This window comes from Triturus cristatus, chromosome 10 (genome assembly GCF_964204655.1).
Source record: "Triturus cristatus chromosome 10, aTriCri1.1, whole genome shotgun sequence".
Classification (NCBI taxonomy): Eukaryota; Metazoa; Chordata; class Amphibia; order Caudata; family Salamandridae; genus Triturus; species Triturus cristatus.
The window spans coordinates 588,078,171-588,095,841 of record NC_140593.1 but is presented as its reverse complement, the minus strand read 5'-3'; the positions used below and the strand labels follow the sequence as shown (position 1 = coordinate 588,095,841).

Sequence of the window (17,671 nt, the reverse complement as noted above, 5' to 3'; positions counted from 1 at the left end):
GCCGGCGATAATTATCCTGCGCTAAGTGCGCTTAGCGATCATTCTTGCCGGCCCTTGCTGATATGCTAAATTGTTGTCTAAGTTGAGGCAAACATTCAGGGAACTTTTGCGTGAACTGTACTTGGGATGCGAACTGGGGACTGCAACTCATAAAATAAGCAAAATCTTTATACATGGGTTTATCTGTATAGGGAAATGGATTGTAAGAGTATCTCATACAGAAAGCTACAGAGTCCGAGGTAAACTCAACCTTCCTGATCGCATAGGCTGCGTGAACAAACATGGAATCATGATCCTTCCATTGTTTTCTAGTTTTTGTAATAGGTGCCTTCTTACTTTGGCCCCTTTAGCAACTAACTAGCATATTAGTAGGTACGTCTTGGTATTTACCTAGCAGGGAAGTAATGGAGAACTGTGCATGGTAACATCGTCGAATTACACATCTGGGAAACCGCAGATCAGAGCGTGTAGGCCAGGCTGAATGAAAACCCCCAAGTTCACCATTAAGGGCCAGTCATTCTGCATTTTAAGTGGTTTTAGCTATCAGGGAGTAATTTTAAATGTTTTGGGTTCCTGGGGGTCCCAGCTGAACAGCTCATGTCTTAGCTCTGCAGAGCGGTGGGAGCAATTTTTAATCTCCCATCTCCTACGGAGAAAGAGACTATCTCCCCTCTTTTAAATGTGTATAAGGCTAAGTGTGTTCTGGCAGCCACGATTGGGTGGGGATTTGGGCCCATCATCATAACATCTTCTTGCTCCAAGCAGAGGAAATCGCATATGCCGGAGGTTTTTGCACCTCCCGCCGTCTAGCTCTACTGTATTGTCCACGCGGAGCTAAACCAGCATTACACGCAGATAGGGCGCATTTGGCCCCTTTGCTGTTATGGATTAGCGTATGGGTTAACCCTCAGGTGACACTTTGCAGAGACATCATTCTGGATTGTCTCAGTTTGGATAAGGGGTATGCTATCCAGTGGCTGAACTATATCTCAAAAACATCTCATGCATTGGGTGTGGCTTCCTTATTTAAAACCTCTAGGAGTATTAATAAGGATAAATTACAGGTCAAGCTCCTTTTTCTGCAATTTAGTGAAGAAGGAAGATTGCAAATTGAATTAACAAAAAGCTCAGTGTTGAATTTCTATAGGTCCTTTGCCTGCTCTCTTCCTTTCTTTAGATCTCACACACTGGGAGAGGTCTCTCCTTTTTCATTACATAGCCGGCATGGTTTGGCGGCTATTGTACTTCGGCAGAGAAACTGGCTTCTTGGGGAATCAGTCCCACCCTGCCCCTGTGACGACACTGCTGAGCAATCACTGCTGCGTTTTATGTTTTTTTTGCATTCTTTTCAATCTGACACATAGACATTTTCTCAAGCCCCTCATAAACACATTGGGACACCTGCAGGTGTAGATAAGTACTATTTCATTTACAGTTATTGAACACCCCTGTTATATGTTTTAGGCTGAGCTCTTTTCTTAAAGATATGGTAAGATCTAGAACATCCATGGATGGGTAATTCTTATAGCTTGGTTGCTTTCGCCATCCACTATTCAAACACTGTGAACTCCCCGCCAATAGGAGCTTTAGCTTTGCCGCCCCTCTTCGTGTCAGTGATCTCACTGTTACTCAACTATCTTAGCTATAGTTTTACACAAAGCGTCCCTGATTAATTTCCCCAATTTTATTGTGTATTTTGCATGATTGCAGTTTTATGTTCGATAGTTGCCTTAAGCCTATGTTCCCCAATACCACTTGTTCTTATTTTGCTGCTCGGCTTCCCCCAGCAGGTAATGCTGTTTTAATAGGAACTGCTGATGTTGTTTTTATTTGGTAACTGTATCTTATGCGGCACATCATTTTTATTTTATCTATTGTGTTTATTTTACGTCTTAGATCGTATGTTTAACTGTGTTTTCTTTATCTTCTATGGCCATGTATGGCCGAATAAAGATTTCTTAAAGTAAAGAATTACACGTTCTCATTCCAGTTCACATATTTACAATTGCATTTGACGCATTTGTATTTCAGGCACAGGGAAATTAAATGGTTTGCTCACCATTGAACTAGTTTCAATTTAGTGTCAAGGCTGGATTTGCACCCAGGCCCCAGGTTCAAAATCAGTAGCTTAGCTGATAGTCCACTCCTTTTGGTCAAACATCTCCATGCTCAGTCTTGGCTGATAGAAGGGTTCTCCATTTTTAGGACTGGGGTTAGCCAAGAGCTATTGATCTTACTAAATCATATGTAAAATATACTTATAGGGACTTCCAGCCAGTCCTCTTCATCCATTGCTCTGTTATTGTGTCATTCACATTTTCTTCCACCCACAACAGCGTACACTATCACATTTTCTTCCACCCACAACAGCGTACAGCATGAATAGTGGGTCAACCCACTTCATCCAATGGCTAATGTCTCTGAGTGATGGCTTGCTGCTCTTCCTGTCTGTTGTAATGTTTTTTATAGATTGAAAAGGGCATGGTAGCTTCCCATATAATATTATTTTGCAAACACCATAAAAAAATAAAATAAGCAAAACGCCAGCAGCCAGCCCCACACCGATTGGCTTTGTCAATGCAGGTTTAAGTGAATGAAGCGCCCACTAGTAGAGGATGGCTGGAAAAGGAAATTGCTATCGTGAGTGGCTAATTTCAAACACATTTGAAAGAAAAATAAGATCTCAGAACCAGCACAAAATATTTGCCCATGCCAAAGTACATTTCTTCCATTGTATCAAATGCCTACTTTAATGTGCCTACTGACTTGTTCATGCACTGAGATGTCCTCTCATTGGGTGGGTTTCACACCTTCTGTTCAGGTTTTGCATTTTAATCATCCTTCAAAAACAGTAGGTATGCCATCAATGGACAGTGAGAATTTTTCCTTAAAATAGCCCCTCTTGGCAACGGATCTTTACTTAACACGTGGCGGAGGTATACTTTGGTGAATGGCGCAATCCACCATCAGTCGCCTAAGTGGTGAAGCGTGGTTTCCCCTTCCCCACGAATGTGTCACCCATTGCCTTTGCCATCTAATTGCCTTAGTCATATGTCTTTGTGGTGACCAGAAGAGTCGCCCCTTCTTCTGTGGCTGGTACAGGGAAGAGAACGTCAGAGGCTGCCTGGAGTTTCATCAAGCCACACACTTCACAAGTGCAGTCCTTCACTTCTGCTTCACGCGTTTCTGGTCGTTTTTCAGTTTCATAGGTCTTCGTGAGATGGTTTTCTGCGGCCTCTCCTCTCGCGCGACTCTCAGTGCCATTTTGAGGTGCAACATGTGGGTCTGTCCCCGAATCTGCAAAAAAACACCAATTGGAATGTTTAGCCAACCACGGATCAATCGATCAAGTAGTTGAAAATGGGGAACAACCTTTACAACGCAACTATTACAACGCACTACACTTACAACGCAGGCATTACAACGGAACATCCTTTACAACGCATGACACTACAACGCATACCATTACAATGCATACCATTACAACGCAGACACTACATCGCATGTCACTACAACGCAGGCATTACAACGCACACCATTACAACGCATACCATTACAATGCATACCATTGGAGTTAGAATATTAATTTTTAACCCCTACACTATCCAACACTTACCCTACTGTTGCACCCCCTGGAGTTAGAATAGTAATTTTTAACCCCTACACTATCCAACACTTACCCTACTGTGGCACCCCCTGGAGTTAGAATAGTAATTTTTAACCCCTACACTATCCAACACTTACCCTACTGTTGCACCCCCTGGAGTTAGAATATTAATTTTTAACCCCTACACTATCCAACACTTACCCTACTGTTGCACCCCCTGGAGTTAGAATAGTAATTTTTACCCCTATACTATCCAACACTTACCCTACTGTTGCACCCCCTGGAGTAAGAATAGTAATTTTTACCCCTATACTATCCAACACTTACCCTACTGTTGCACCCCCTGGAGTAAGAATAGTAATTTTTACCCCTATACTATCCAATACTTACCTTAAATGCAATGTAACATTATGCGTTGTAATGGTATGCGTTGTAAAGGTAGTATGCGATGTAATAGAATGCGTTGTAAAGGTAGTTTTTTAAAATGCGTTGTAGTGTCATGCGATGTAATGGAATGCGTTGTAGTGGATGTTGCGTTGTAAAAATTGTGTTGTAAGTGCATGCGTTGTAAAAGTATGCGTTGTAACGTCATACATCCGTTGAAAATTGACTGAACAGGATTATATCACATAGGTGTGCAATGACAACTCCTCCTCCTCCTCAGATACCCCATCAGCTACCACGCAATCCAAACTCTGTTTAGATTAAAGATTAAAATTGTCACATGTTCATATTTTCCGTATTGTCACTCTCCTCAACCGTACAGATTTTACTTTAAGATGGGTTTTTATAATTACAAGCAGTAATGCAATATTTGCACCCTAGAGAGAGCTACCTTCCCCTCAAAGGTTTGGATGATGTTTCTAACTAATGTGGGGCAATTTCCTCGACATGTATGACTGCTATACTCTAAACTTCAAACATGTCCTTAATTTGCTGTATAATGTATGCCCTTGGCCGTTCAAGTATTGCTATTTAGTTGTTTTTATTGCAGCTTCCCATAGTTGTCATTAATATTCTTTTAATAAATCTAATATATGTAAAATGTAATTACAATCATTGACAACAAATACAATTGTGAGACTCTCTCTTGCCTTACTTTTTTTTCTGAATTCCATCAAATTGAGGCCGCCCATAATATCATGGTAATTGAACAAAAAACATAAAACACCCTCAATAAGGAAAAGAAAAACGAAGAACAATAAGGCAACTTTATTCATCCATATACAAGTCCTTATACCCAGATTCAACCACATTTGGGTCCTACTTAACTAGTTTAATAGTAAAGTTGCATAGCATATTCTTAAGCGTTATTGCCCTCTCTGAAGCTATTAACTGCTGTTAATTGCATTCCAAGTAATTAAGATGAGGGCACAAATCTCATCAAATACAAGCAAATAAACACCACCACTTTATGTGTCTTATTAATGGCCATTCCACTGAACCTGCATTGCTGGTTGTACTTCCGCATTTCGATGAAAATCGGAACTAGAAAACATCAGGCTGGGGACTCAGTAGCTGACGCATCTCTATTCCAGAGAAATGTTCAAACATTGAAAAGTTATTTCCGCGGAAACAAATGATTACAGGGGAAAATATATATATATATATATATATATATATATATATATATATCGATGCCTGACTCTCTTCATATCTTTCTCTATTTTCTCGCCATATATAAGGGTAAGGTGCTTACAGTGACAGTAGTCTGTTTTCTGTGTCTAGTAGTGAGACACGGTTCATTCAGAGCAGCACCGAAAAGTTACTTAATAACAGAAAAGTGAATTGGGCTCAAAAAGATATATAAAAACTTGATGGTGGCAAAACAACCTGCAGATAAGTATTTTTTCAACTAGAAGAGCTTTCACCAGGTTGAATTAATCATGTGAGAGAATCTTCTTATGGTAAAAAATGTAAGGAAACCCGTTGGACAGAAACAGGTGGTCTGTAGTGGTTTCACTTTTGTTTTCTTGTACATATACTTACAACAAATGCAAGTATAAAGTAAAAACTGTTTTTTGTCAGCTTTCTAATTGCTTTGATTGGATGAAGCAATCCAACATCGCTGTGTTCTAATTTCATTTATACATGCCAGAAATAATTTGGTTATTCTTAATGCGAAACTGATATTCCCTCAGTCAAGCATGCACAGCTTCATTTCGTGGTTTATGGATAAGTGATTGGGGTTTCTTCAGATAAAAAGGAGAGTGTTTTCCCCCTTCTTCCTATGTCTTGGCTGGTTACCACACCAACACCTGCACTTCCATCATTGACAAACACTTTTTAATAGTGTGCATCCGCTTGCTGCTGCTCCTCCGGCAAATGTATATTAGGTGCAATGCGACATACCCCCACAAAATCAATTCTTGTTTTGTTCCATTGTACATTGGAATGGGTAAACAATATTGCCCAAAGCCATCACCGGCCGCATGAGGCCCCCTCCTGTATGGAATTCTGATCACATTAATTAACTCTGCATGATTATTCGACTCTCCCAGTTTAAGGTTTGCCATGTTAAATTCAATTTTCCTTGAGTAGTTATAATCAGCACTTCTGTTTTCATAGATTCTTTAGTTCAGCAATTTTGGTTCAATACTAGGAATAGAGAGTTTGTGGACGGTGGGCTAAGATTTGAAGCTTAAATGTCGGATGTTAGTAACAACATATATATTGACGCATCAAGTCACACACACAGTCATGTCAACAAGGGTTGCAGTTAAAAAACTTTAAATACACAAAAGGTGATGGGAGAAATGCTTGCAATTTGTCTAACCACTGGCAATGGCTCAGGGTAGCATTCCAACACGTCCTTCTTTTACTCACCATGCCGCCTCAGTTTGGACCCAGATATGTGCAAATCAGTTTTGACCCTGCTCCAATAGGAACAGTCCAGCCCCCCAAACTGTTTGGTGTACATGGCCATGGGTATTCCCAGAATTGGGGCCCTTGCTCTCTAAACCACTGGAACCAAGCTACAAGCGACTAAAGAACCCCAATCAGGTGGAAACCGGTCTTGGGTTACTTGTGTTAAGATTCAGAGAAGACCTGGCATGGCAGTTCAGGCTAGACTGTTTCCACTGGAGCAGGGCTAAGACTGATTTGCACGTGGCTGGGTCTAATCTGAGGTAACATGGTAGGAAAAAGAATGATGGATGGAATGCTACCTCAAGATGTTGCCAGTGGTTAGACTTATTGCATCCCAGTCACCATTTTGGATGTTCGCTGAAAAACTTTAGACATTCGAGAGACTCAATGGAGCCAAAGTCGAATGTTATGTAATGAAAGTAGCCTTAGTGGGGTTCGCAAATATTACTATGAGGAGCAGTGGCAGTGGCTTTGCTTTATTTAGACTGCTCCTGTCAAGGTGGTGGCAGAACGTTAAGAGGGAGTATGAAAGATAAACAGAATCAGAAATGCCCTATGAGGAAACAAACATGAATTTAAATAAGATGCAACTGGCTTGTAATACAATGAAGCTAAGAAAATTGATTAATCCAGATCCCCTGGCTGTATCACCGTTTCTTTGATTCTTCTTTGTTCCAAGTTGTGTGTCATCAGTGTGTTGGTAAATGCTGATGCTGGTACCTGTGAGTATTGTCCCACTGGGCTCAATTAGAGGCTAAAAATGACTGATAAGGTGTAACCCTGGGGGACTCTGCAGGTGATAGGGATCTTCCTGTATCAGGACGTGTCCATGTGACTGAACTGATTTCAGTCGGATAGATAATAGAAGGACCAGTGATGAATGTTGCCAGTGAATCCCAGTCGAAACTTCAGGATGTGGATGAGGTTGGGATGGTTGAAGGAGCTGAAATCAGCTTATTGGTATAGCAATATCAAGAGGAAGGGCTCATCTTTCTAATCAGGAGGACATCTTCTGTGATCTGTAAGGTAGCTGTCTCTGGACTGGTGTGTGATCTGAAGCCAGATTCATATGGATATGGTCACCACACATTCTATCAAACCTCCATTCATACAACCATTCTTGCAATCGTGAAGCCCTGAGGAAGGACAATGGCTGCGCCTGAAACATGCCATGTCAGTAGGATGCCCAGTGATTTTTTTTTTTTTGCTTGCCTCATATTCTAGAATTAACTGACATTAAAGATATAAACTTTTAAACTGTGGGAAGGTAGAACTCCGGGGTTCTGTTAGTGCCAGAACTCACTCCTCAGTGGTATGGTATCAGAATATCATGGCCTAAATATTGTGTGACAAAAATATTTCGTCTTAAATATTGTTTACAAAAATGCCACCCGCATGGGCGTTTGATTATAGAAAATCTACACCTAATGGAAATATATTTTTGTAATCGATATTTAGAGCATGATATTTCTGTCATACAACATTTTTGTTATCAATATTGGCACACACAACCCTTTAAAGCACCTCCTCTGAATTTAAATACATTTTTTGATACCCTTCATTAGTGACTGGCATCCAAAGAAGTTGATGGACTGTTGCATGAGCACAGAGTTGGTGTCATGAACCACCCATCAAAAAGGAGTGTCTTAAACATTCTTTTTACAGGAACAAGACTCAACGGAGCCAGTCCGATTTGTAGCCCTCTTCAGGTTAGACTGCGGTAATGCCGTTTTCGCTGTCATTCCAAATGAAATTCACCTAATTCCCTCAAAACTACACTTTACTCTCTGCTTGATATGACCATATTACTCTTGTTGTACTTGAGATGGCTTCTAATTGAGAGGAAATCTACCTTCAAACATGCACGGTTAATGGACAAACTATTATTCTCTCAAGAACCCACTTCCTGACTCAGAATCTCAGGAGGTTCTCGTCAGCTTTGTAACTCCTACTCTCTCTTACTAGAGATTCTTTTCCCAAACAGAACATGTACTCGGAATCAACCTTTCTCTGGCTGGGCTCCCAAAATTTTTAACCCCATTCCTCCTTCTAGCTGCATCAATGTACTTCTTTTGTTCTTCAAAAAAAGAGCTAAAGCAACTGCTTCTAATACTGGGGTCTCCGCCTTTTCTGTGATAAGAGTTACTTATATTCAATTAAACTCATTGAGATCTACTATTATTAGAATTGTAATAATGGCCACCATATGCAAGATTTCTAGCAGTTTACTACCAGCGATCCTCTCAGTGCATCAGACATGGTTGCGAGCAGTAATGTAAAGAAGCATTTGCAAATGCAATAGGGCTCGCATTTACGAGAGTTTGTGTAAATGACAATGCCTTTTATTTATGTGCTATTTAAAAAACAGATAAATAAAGAGCATTGTCATTTACAATTCCAATAGCTTGAACTCTCGCAAAAGCAAGACCTATTGCATCGCAAATGCGTTAGGAGAGAGCGTGTCCTGCCTTTTCCTGCCGGCAAGAGCAGGCAGGACAAAGCTCTTTGAGAAAATAGTGCTCGAAGGCTGTAATTAAAGCCTAGCGAGCAACAACACACGTAACAGGGGGTGCCGTCATGGGAGGTTACAAAATGGGGAAAGGTGGTACTAAGGAGGGACTACTAAGCCTATTGACTAATGAAAAGCTACAGTTTACAATGGAAAATGACACAAGCCAAGGAAAAAACTGGGCGGAGAGTGGGCGGAGCTTCACGGCCATACCTTAATACAGCATGCCTCGCAGAGCAGCGCATGCGCTGCCCAGGCTCGACCTAAAAAGGCTTTGTCAGTATGAAAAGCCTCTACATGGGTGAGCCATAGCAGCAATGCCTCTATGACCAAGGTGATAACAGTTGTAAAAAGTCTACTCAATGCCAAATGATTTATCACTCAAATATCAGGTTTTCAAATTTTATTGGAAATTCAGTCATTTTCCTTAAAATATCAGTTCATGAGTTCTGAAAATGAACACATTTTCATCTCAAATACACACTCTCAATTTTGGTATATGTAAATTATTTCAGCCAAGCAATAGCTTCTAAGTTAGTAGGGTTGGCAACACACAGGAGAGCTACTTCCAGGTTGCTGGTGAGCTACCAGTAGCTCATGAGCTGCTCGTTGAAGAAGCCTGCTCTAATACATAATTTTCTTCCCTCCTGCCTTTATGTGATCAAATAGCATGACGTATTCCACTGCTAGTTACTCTGTGGCAGTAACACCTATCATTGCCAGTATTACACTTTTATATTTTGTGCTGTTTAGCTTTGCTTTTCAGTGTGCTATACCTGCCTCACTATTGCTTGTCTATGGTACTTGAACTCAATGTACAATATAAATATACATATATAAAGACCATTTACAGTATTAAATATATATGACTGTACTTGTAATACCTGCCTGCATTAAAACACTAAATAAATAAATAGATTTAAAGTGCCTGCAATTATGTGTTTTGCAAACAAGCGGTACTACCAGCCTAGTTACTAAGTATAGTAGATTCCAAACATATCAGATATTAAACATATATTTTGTGCCTGTGCTCCAAACCAGCATGAATAACTTTCAGTTGTGTTCTTTGGTTTTGGTAGTCCTACCCCTATTTTTGATTTGACATAGCACTTTGAACCTTGTAGTTATATTTTGTAGTTCACAATAAGCAAAGCAGTGTGAAAAAACACCTGTCACAGAATTCTTCTTCACCTCTCCAGACAAGGCAAGTGTGTACAACATTGGTAATTTTGCTTAAGAGGTAATGATCATTCAAGTTTTTCATATACACATACTGTCATTGGAAAGCACTTTTTTAGATTAATGACTTCATAAGGTTTTTAAAAAAAGTACGAATATTTTTACCTGTTATAAGATTAGCAAGTAAACTAGTTGGGTACGATTTAAACTCCCCCCAATATTTTAAGAAAGAGTTAAAAAAAAATTGCCTTGACCAAAGTGCTGCCCTGAGCGCACAACCGAATGCCAGAAATCTAAGGGCCCGATTTACTAACATTTTGCTTTGTGGGTGCACAATTGTTTTGACGCAGCCACAATGCAAAATGTATTTTGGTATTTACAAAGCCACACAGAGTCCAATTTGCATGGCTTTGTAAAACTAAACAAGCATTGGTAAAGGCCAATATGTCTTGCCTATGTGAGATCTATTGACTTTGGTGGAGTGGCATTGTGTGGAGTGGAATGACATTGTGTGGTGTGGAGTGGCGCTGTATGGCATGAAGTTGAGTGGCACTGTGTGATGTGGATTGGCATTGTGTGGGGTTGAGTGTCATTAAATGGAGTGGGGGAATTATGTGAAGTAGCATAGTGTAGAGAGGAATTGTATTTTGAGGAGTGGAGAGTCATTGTGTAGAGTGGAGTGGAGTGGCACTGTGGGCTGTGTGGTGGAGTGGCATTTTGTGGTGTGGATTGGTATTGTGTGGCATGAAGTGGAGTGCAATTGTGTCGCATTGAGTGGAGTGGCATTATGTGGTGTGAAATGGCATTGTATAGCATGGAGCGGCATTGTGATGAATGAAGTAGAGTGATATTGTTAGGTGTGAAGTGGCATTTTGAGGAGTGGAATTGAGTAGCTCTGTGTGAAGTGGCATTGTGTGGGGTGAAGAGGCACTGAGTGGAGTGGAGTGGTATGGTGTGGCATGATGTGCTGTGGAGTGGTACTGCATGGCATAGTGGCATTATGTGGCATGGAGTGTAGTCAGATTGTTTGGCATGAAGTAGCATTCTATGGCATGGAGTGGCATTGTGTGGAGTAGAGTGGCACTGTGTGGCATGGAGTGCATTGTGAGGCACGGAGTGGAGTCAAGTGATATGTGTCAGGGAGTGGATTGGCATTGTGTGGTGTGGAGTGGAGTGGCATTGACTTGAGTGGAGTGGCATGCTGCTAAACACTTTAACGTCTCATCAGGGGTAATGAGGGTTATAAAAATACCATTACCATTGAGTGGAGTGGAGTGGCGTCGCACAGAATGGAATGGAGTGACAGAGTGAACTGGCATTGTGTGGAGTGGAGTGGCATTTGTGTTTAATGGAGTGGCACTGTGTGGCATGGACAGCATTGTGAGGATGTGAGTGAAGTAGAGTGATAATGTGTGGCGTGGAGTGGATTGGCATTGTGTGGCCTGGAGTGGCATTGTGTGAAGTGGAGTGGAGTGGAATTAAATGTTGTGAATTAGCATTGTGTGGCGTAGAGTGAAACAGAGTGGCATTGAGTTGAGTGGAGTGACATGCCACTAAGCACTTTAATGCCTTGTCAGGGTAGTAAGGGCTATATAAAAGCAATTACAATCAAGTAGAGTTGCATGCCACTGAATGGAGTGGAGTGACATCGATTGAATTAGCATTGTATGGAGTGGAGTGGCATTGCATGGATTGAGGTGGAATTGCAATGTGTGGACTTAGAGTGACGTGGAGTAGCATTGTGTGGCGTGGAGTGGCATTGTGTTGAGTGGAGTGGCACTCTGTGGCATGGAATACATTGTGAGGATTTGAGTAGATTAAAGTGATATTGTCTGGTTTGGAATGGATTGGCATTATGTGGTGTGGAGTGTAGTGGGATGGCACGATGTGGAGTGGAGTGGCATCGAGTTGAGTGAAGTGGCATGCCGCTAAGCACTTTACTGTCTTGTCAGGGGTAGGAAGGGCTATATGGCATTGTGTGGCATAGAGTGGCATTGTGCGGTGTGGAGTGGCATTGAGGGGAGTCACGTTGCATTGAGTGGACTGGCATTGACTGGAGTTTCATTGTATGGTGTATCATGGGGTGGCATTGTGTGGTGTGGAGTGGCATTGTGAGGTGTGGAGTGGAGTGGAGCCGTATTGTGTGCAGTGGTATTTAGTGGAGAGGCATTGAGTGTAGTGGAGTGGCATTGTGTGGTGTAAAGTGGAATGGTATTGTGTGATGTGGAGTTGAGTGGCACTGTGTGGTGGGGAGTGGCATTACGTGGGATAGAGTGTCATTGTGTGGTTTGGAGTGGCATTGTGTGGGGTTGAGTGGCACTTGGTGGAGTGGAGTTGTACTGAGTGGAGTGTCACTGAGTGGAGTGGAGTGGCATTGTGTGGAGTGGAGTTTAATGGGGTGGCATTGGGTTGAGTGGAGTGTCATCGCATGGAGTGGCATTGAGTGGAGTGCAGTGGCGTGGTGCGGTGTGGAGTGCAGTGGTATTGCATGGCATTGTTTCATTGTGTGGCATAGAGTGGAGCGGCCTTGTGTGGCTGGAGCTGCATTGAATGACATGGAGTGGCATTTTGTAGAGTGACATTGAGTGGCATTGAGTGGAGTGCAGTGGCATGGTATGGTGTGGAGTGGTATTGCATGGCATCGTTTATTTGTGTGGCATGGAGTGGAGTGGCTTTGTGTGGCTGGAGCTGCATTGTATGACAGGGAGTGGCATTTTGTAGAGTGACATTGAGTGGCATTGAATGGTGTGGAGCATAATTGTGTGGCAGGGAGTATCACTGTATGACGTGGAGTGGTATTGTGTGGAGTGTAGTGGCATTATTTGGAATGGAGAGGCATTGTGTGGCAAGGAGTGGCATTGGGTGAGGTAGAATGGAGTGGCATTGTGTGGTGTGGAGTGCGCTGTGAGGTGGTGGAATAGAGTAGAGTGAGATTGTGTGGAGTGGAGTGGCTTATATGGATTGAAGTGGCACTGTGTGGTGTGAAGTGGAGTGACATGCTGCTAAGTGCTTTAATGCCTCATCATGGTGTAGTAAGAGCTATATGGCATAGATTGGCATTGTGTAGTATGGTGTGGAGTGTAGTTGCATTGTGTTGCATGGACTGGCATTGTGTGGCATGGAGAGGCATTGAGTGGAGTGGCACTGAGTGAAGTGGCATTGTGTGATGTGGAGTGAAGTGGCATTGTGTGGAGTGGAGTGGCATTGTTGGCGTGGAGCGGCACTGAGTGGAGTGGAGTTGCATTGAGTGCAGTGGCATTGAGTGTACTGGAGTGGCATTATGTGGTGTGGAGTGCTTTTGTGTGGCAAGTATTTGAGTGGCACTGTGTGGTGTGGAGTGGCATTGTGTGGCATTGAGTAGCATTATGTGGTGTGACATTTTGTAGAGTGGAGTATCATTGTGTGACATGGCATATCAGTGTGTGGCATGGACAGGAGCGGTTCCTCCCCTGGAGCGTAAGGACGTTGACCCTCTCTCACCACTGGAAGCCACCACAAATGTAAAAGTCCCTATACATGTCCAAAGGAATGGGCCTTGGCTGCTGCATTTGCTCGTCAGTGCAGAGACAATGCAGTAAGGTAGGGCGGGGCCAATCCTTGAGTGGCAATAGAAGCCTTGGGCAGTAGGACTGAAGTCCAGTCCTCATGTCAGGTTAGACAGGTCTCTGACTGTAGCCAACCCAATATGTGCACTTCGGGCCTGGAACCGGTGCTCTATTACGAAGCCAGAGGGAAGACAGCACAATCCTTTGGAATGCTGGGTTCACCTGCCCTAACCAAACCTTGTGTTGCTCTCATGCACCTTAAAGTATAAAAAGCATGAGAGAAAATCCTGGATTGGTTCTGGTCAGAGTGACCTGCACGCGTTTCGTGCTTAGAAGGCAGTGCAGGGGCTGGATGATTAAAGGGCATGACCAATCACTGTGTGGCTTTATTTTAAAGCCGGACAGTGACTGATCATGTTTCTTTAAGGGGGACGCTATTGCGAGGCTTCTCCCTTCTTACACTGTGCCAGTAGTGGCATTGTACAACGAGGGAATGGGATGTCTGCAGCTGATTTTTTTTGTCACAAGTGCAAATCCTGCAGTCAGGTTGTCTCCTGTCCAGGCTTGAACTTTCAGACCCGGCGTCCTAATGTGGACATGAAATGTGTGTACTCTAAACTCTGTACAAGAAATAATTAAAGAAGTAATTTAGGGGAGAGGATGTGGCATAACGACCAGAGCTGCTGACTTTAGAGCTGCAGATCCAGGTTTGAGTCCCGGCGTCTGCTCAACATCCTTGTTGTGGTATTGTGTGGAGTGGAGTTGTGTGGCATTATGTGGAATGGAGTAGGATTGTGTGGCAATGTGTGCTGTGGAGTGGAGTGGAATTGTATGGATTCATTTGGCATGGAGAGGAATTGTGTGGCATTTTGTGGAGTGGAGTAGAGTGGAACTGTGTAGCATGGAGTGGAATGGAACTGGTGTTGCATTGTGGCCAGTGGAATGGAATTCTGTGGCATTGAATGACGTGGAGTAGAGTTGAATCGTGTGGAATTGCGTGGTAAGGAGTGGAATTGTGTGTCATGGAGTGAAGTGGCAATGTATGGCATTGTGTGGCATACACATTGTTGTAAAGTGGGTTATACCACTTGCAACAAGGCCACTAACACTGTCTAGGGCTCAGAATGTGTCTCAGAAAATGATTACCATGCTCAACCCTTGGTAGCTTGGCTGCAAGCAGGCAGGATTAACTTCAGAGACAGGTATGTAAAACATTTAACAATGCCAATTCCGTAAATAATTAAGACCCAACACACAATAAAAATCCAACACCAATTTATAAACATAGGAAATATTTTTATCTTCATAATGACACCAAATAAAAAACATCCAATTTAGGAAACCAGAGATATTAATTTTTAAAGAGTAAACACTTTCTACTGCTTAGAAACCAATAGTGCCATTTCTGGACATTTGGTCGGCTCTGACCGGAACAAAGTCAAAGTTTGAGACCGACCGCGATGGGGTTCTAGTCGGATACATTAAACAGGAGGCCCCGGTCAAGATTTTACCTTCACACTTATAAACTTTTCTGGAGGATTTGTCTCCAGATGTCGTGCAGCATCCTCCAGCAGGCTGGATTCAGTGAGGGTTCGCCGGGTTGCCTTTCTGTGAGGGTCCCGTCACCCTCTGGAGCTTTTTCACTAAAGTTCACCAAATTTTCCCAAACTTCTGGAACTTCTTCCTGAAGTTCCTCCTGAGGGTCCAAAGTTTCCAAACCAGAATCCAACGGTCTGGAAACTCGAAGATGGTCATTGACACGGTGGGGCCACAATTTCTACACTGCACCTGGCAAACACCCTTAAAAGTCCACCGGATACACTCCAGGCAGGAGACTTTTGGTGGAGTTCATGCAGGTGAGATCTGTCAACATGTAGCTTGCAGGAAGACCACTCTTTAATCCTTTTGAAGCAAGGTACATCCAAATGGCTATAGTTCCAGATAATGCGCAGTCAGTCAGAATGCAGGGACTGATGGTGCAAATTAAGATTCCAGCTTGGCAAGCCTTCTTCTTAGTTTCAAGCAGCCGATCCGAGAGGCTCTTCCCCTCTCAGATACTTATTCAGTGTTCTCTGAAGTCAAGCAGGAAGGCCCTCCTGTCCAATGAGGTATAGGGCAAACCCCACAGCATGACCATTTCCTCCAAAGTTTGGAATAATAGTCTCCCAGAAAGCACTATTCTTCCAAAATTCAATATGGCTGAAGTCTCAGCAGAGAAGCAAGAGCTAGCTAAACCAACCACCAGGATTGCTCATTTCCATAGCTCCCCTCCCTCCTACATATGCAAATTTCTTCCTTAAGCCTACCGTCTGGCTGGGCTCAGAGTGGAAGGGGGTAAATGGACCTGGCTGTGCCCTTCTACCTTTGAAGCTGATGCTTTACGACCCTGCCCCCTGCTCTGGCATTCCTGTGGAGCAGGGTCCTCTTACAAGAGATAACCTTTATCCCTGGGTGCCACTTACAACTTCAACAAAGCAGCCTGGCTAATCCACTTAACTCTGACCAATCAGGGCAGACCACTAGAACGCTGAATTTTGGCTTACAGACAAGAAAATCATAAAAATTATTTTATGTACATTTTAGGATAAATTCAACAACAGCATTTGTTTATCAATACCATTCTCCTAAGGCCTTCAATGATATTTTTCATTTGTCCCTTGCAGTAGTTATGAATGCATACACTATTGCAATGTTAGCCAATTTAGCTGGGGATCTACAATGGAGAAAATAACATGTCCAATTTCGCCAACACCAGGGCCTATAAAACCGCTTTCAGAAGGACCCTGATTATAGCTACATGACCCCCACCCCTGGCAGACCTAGGGGACACTTTAGGGGCCTTGAATATACAAAAATCATGTAGATCCTCACTCCACAATGCTCCTAGCACAAATGTCGATTTTGGGAAGCACTTTACTACAATAAGGGAAGTGAAATGTGCAATTTCTCTATCCCCAGGGCATATTAAACTTCTTTTATAATGGTCCTCCTTATAAGTACCTGACCTCCCACCCCTGGTACACCCAGGGGAGACCCTGGGGGTACCTAATATACCAAAATATTGTAGTTTATCAAGAGCCTCGAACACTGTAGTCAAGTTTGGGCACTGTTCTGGAACACAGGGCTACTTTTAAAATGACCTCAGACTCTCAGCAGTGCACACATGCAAGTTAGAAAGGCCTGCTGGCCTCTAAACTGCCATGCCCTATTATATACTAGAGACGTAAATGTAATTTTAATCCTCCTGCCCTATTATGTACTAGGGACTTATAGGGGAGGTCATGGCAATCCTACGGGTACCCTAACACATAGTGTATCCTAATATGTGTAGGTGTTTTTACTGTTTTCTCAGTGTTTTCAGCATAGCGCTGGCCCTGGGCCAGTCTGAGTCAGCTACCACCAGTACCAGTCAGCAAAAAATGGGGGTGCCCAGGGCACAGGATGACATTGCAACACACACAAATCTCTGTCACCTTCTCTCTTTCGTCTAAACTGAACTACCACTGTCACGTTTCAGCTGCCTGACTAGCTTTATAGACTGCAGTAAGTGCCTCATAATGCATGGTGGAGTTTGCAAAGGCTGCACACATGCCCAGGAGCCACCAGCAGTAGGGAGCAGAAGACACAGGCACAGAAACAAGTGAGTCAGAACGTAACAAAAATGGTATTACGGTTGAGGTTCACGCAGGTGCAGTAGGCAACTATCTCAGACCATAAGAAAAATAACGTTAAAACATACATGCTAAGTGCATCCTGTTTGGAGAATGTGCATACTTTTTCAGGAACAAAAATTACAATTTAGCTGCAGTTTACTTTAAAGGATTAACACAATGCCTTGCAGCGAAAATTTAAGTTAGACCAGTATTTTCTCCTATTATTCACAAAGTTTGTTTCCAATAGCAATGTAGTGTTCCTGAAGCAATGGGGAGTGAAAGGGAGCAACAGGGGTTGAGGGGCATAATA

At 42.8% G+C, this 17,671-nt stretch overlaps 1 protein-coding gene across 1 annotated transcript in view; it reads right to left on the bottom strand.

The window, feature by feature from the left end:
• Positions 1 to 720: 720 nt before the first annotated feature.
• The window catches only part of TNFRSF17 (TNF receptor superfamily member 17), a 31,104-nt gene continuing 14,153 nt past the window's right edge, over positions 721 to 17,671 (bottom strand). Inside the window, exon 3 of the mRNA XM_085630137.1 lies at positions 721 to 3,297. Coding sequence (XP_085486263.1) covers positions 3,044 to 3,297 — 254 coding nt within the window. The 3' untranslated portion in view covers positions 721 to 3,043. The remainder of the gene's footprint in view (positions 3,298 to 17,671) is intronic.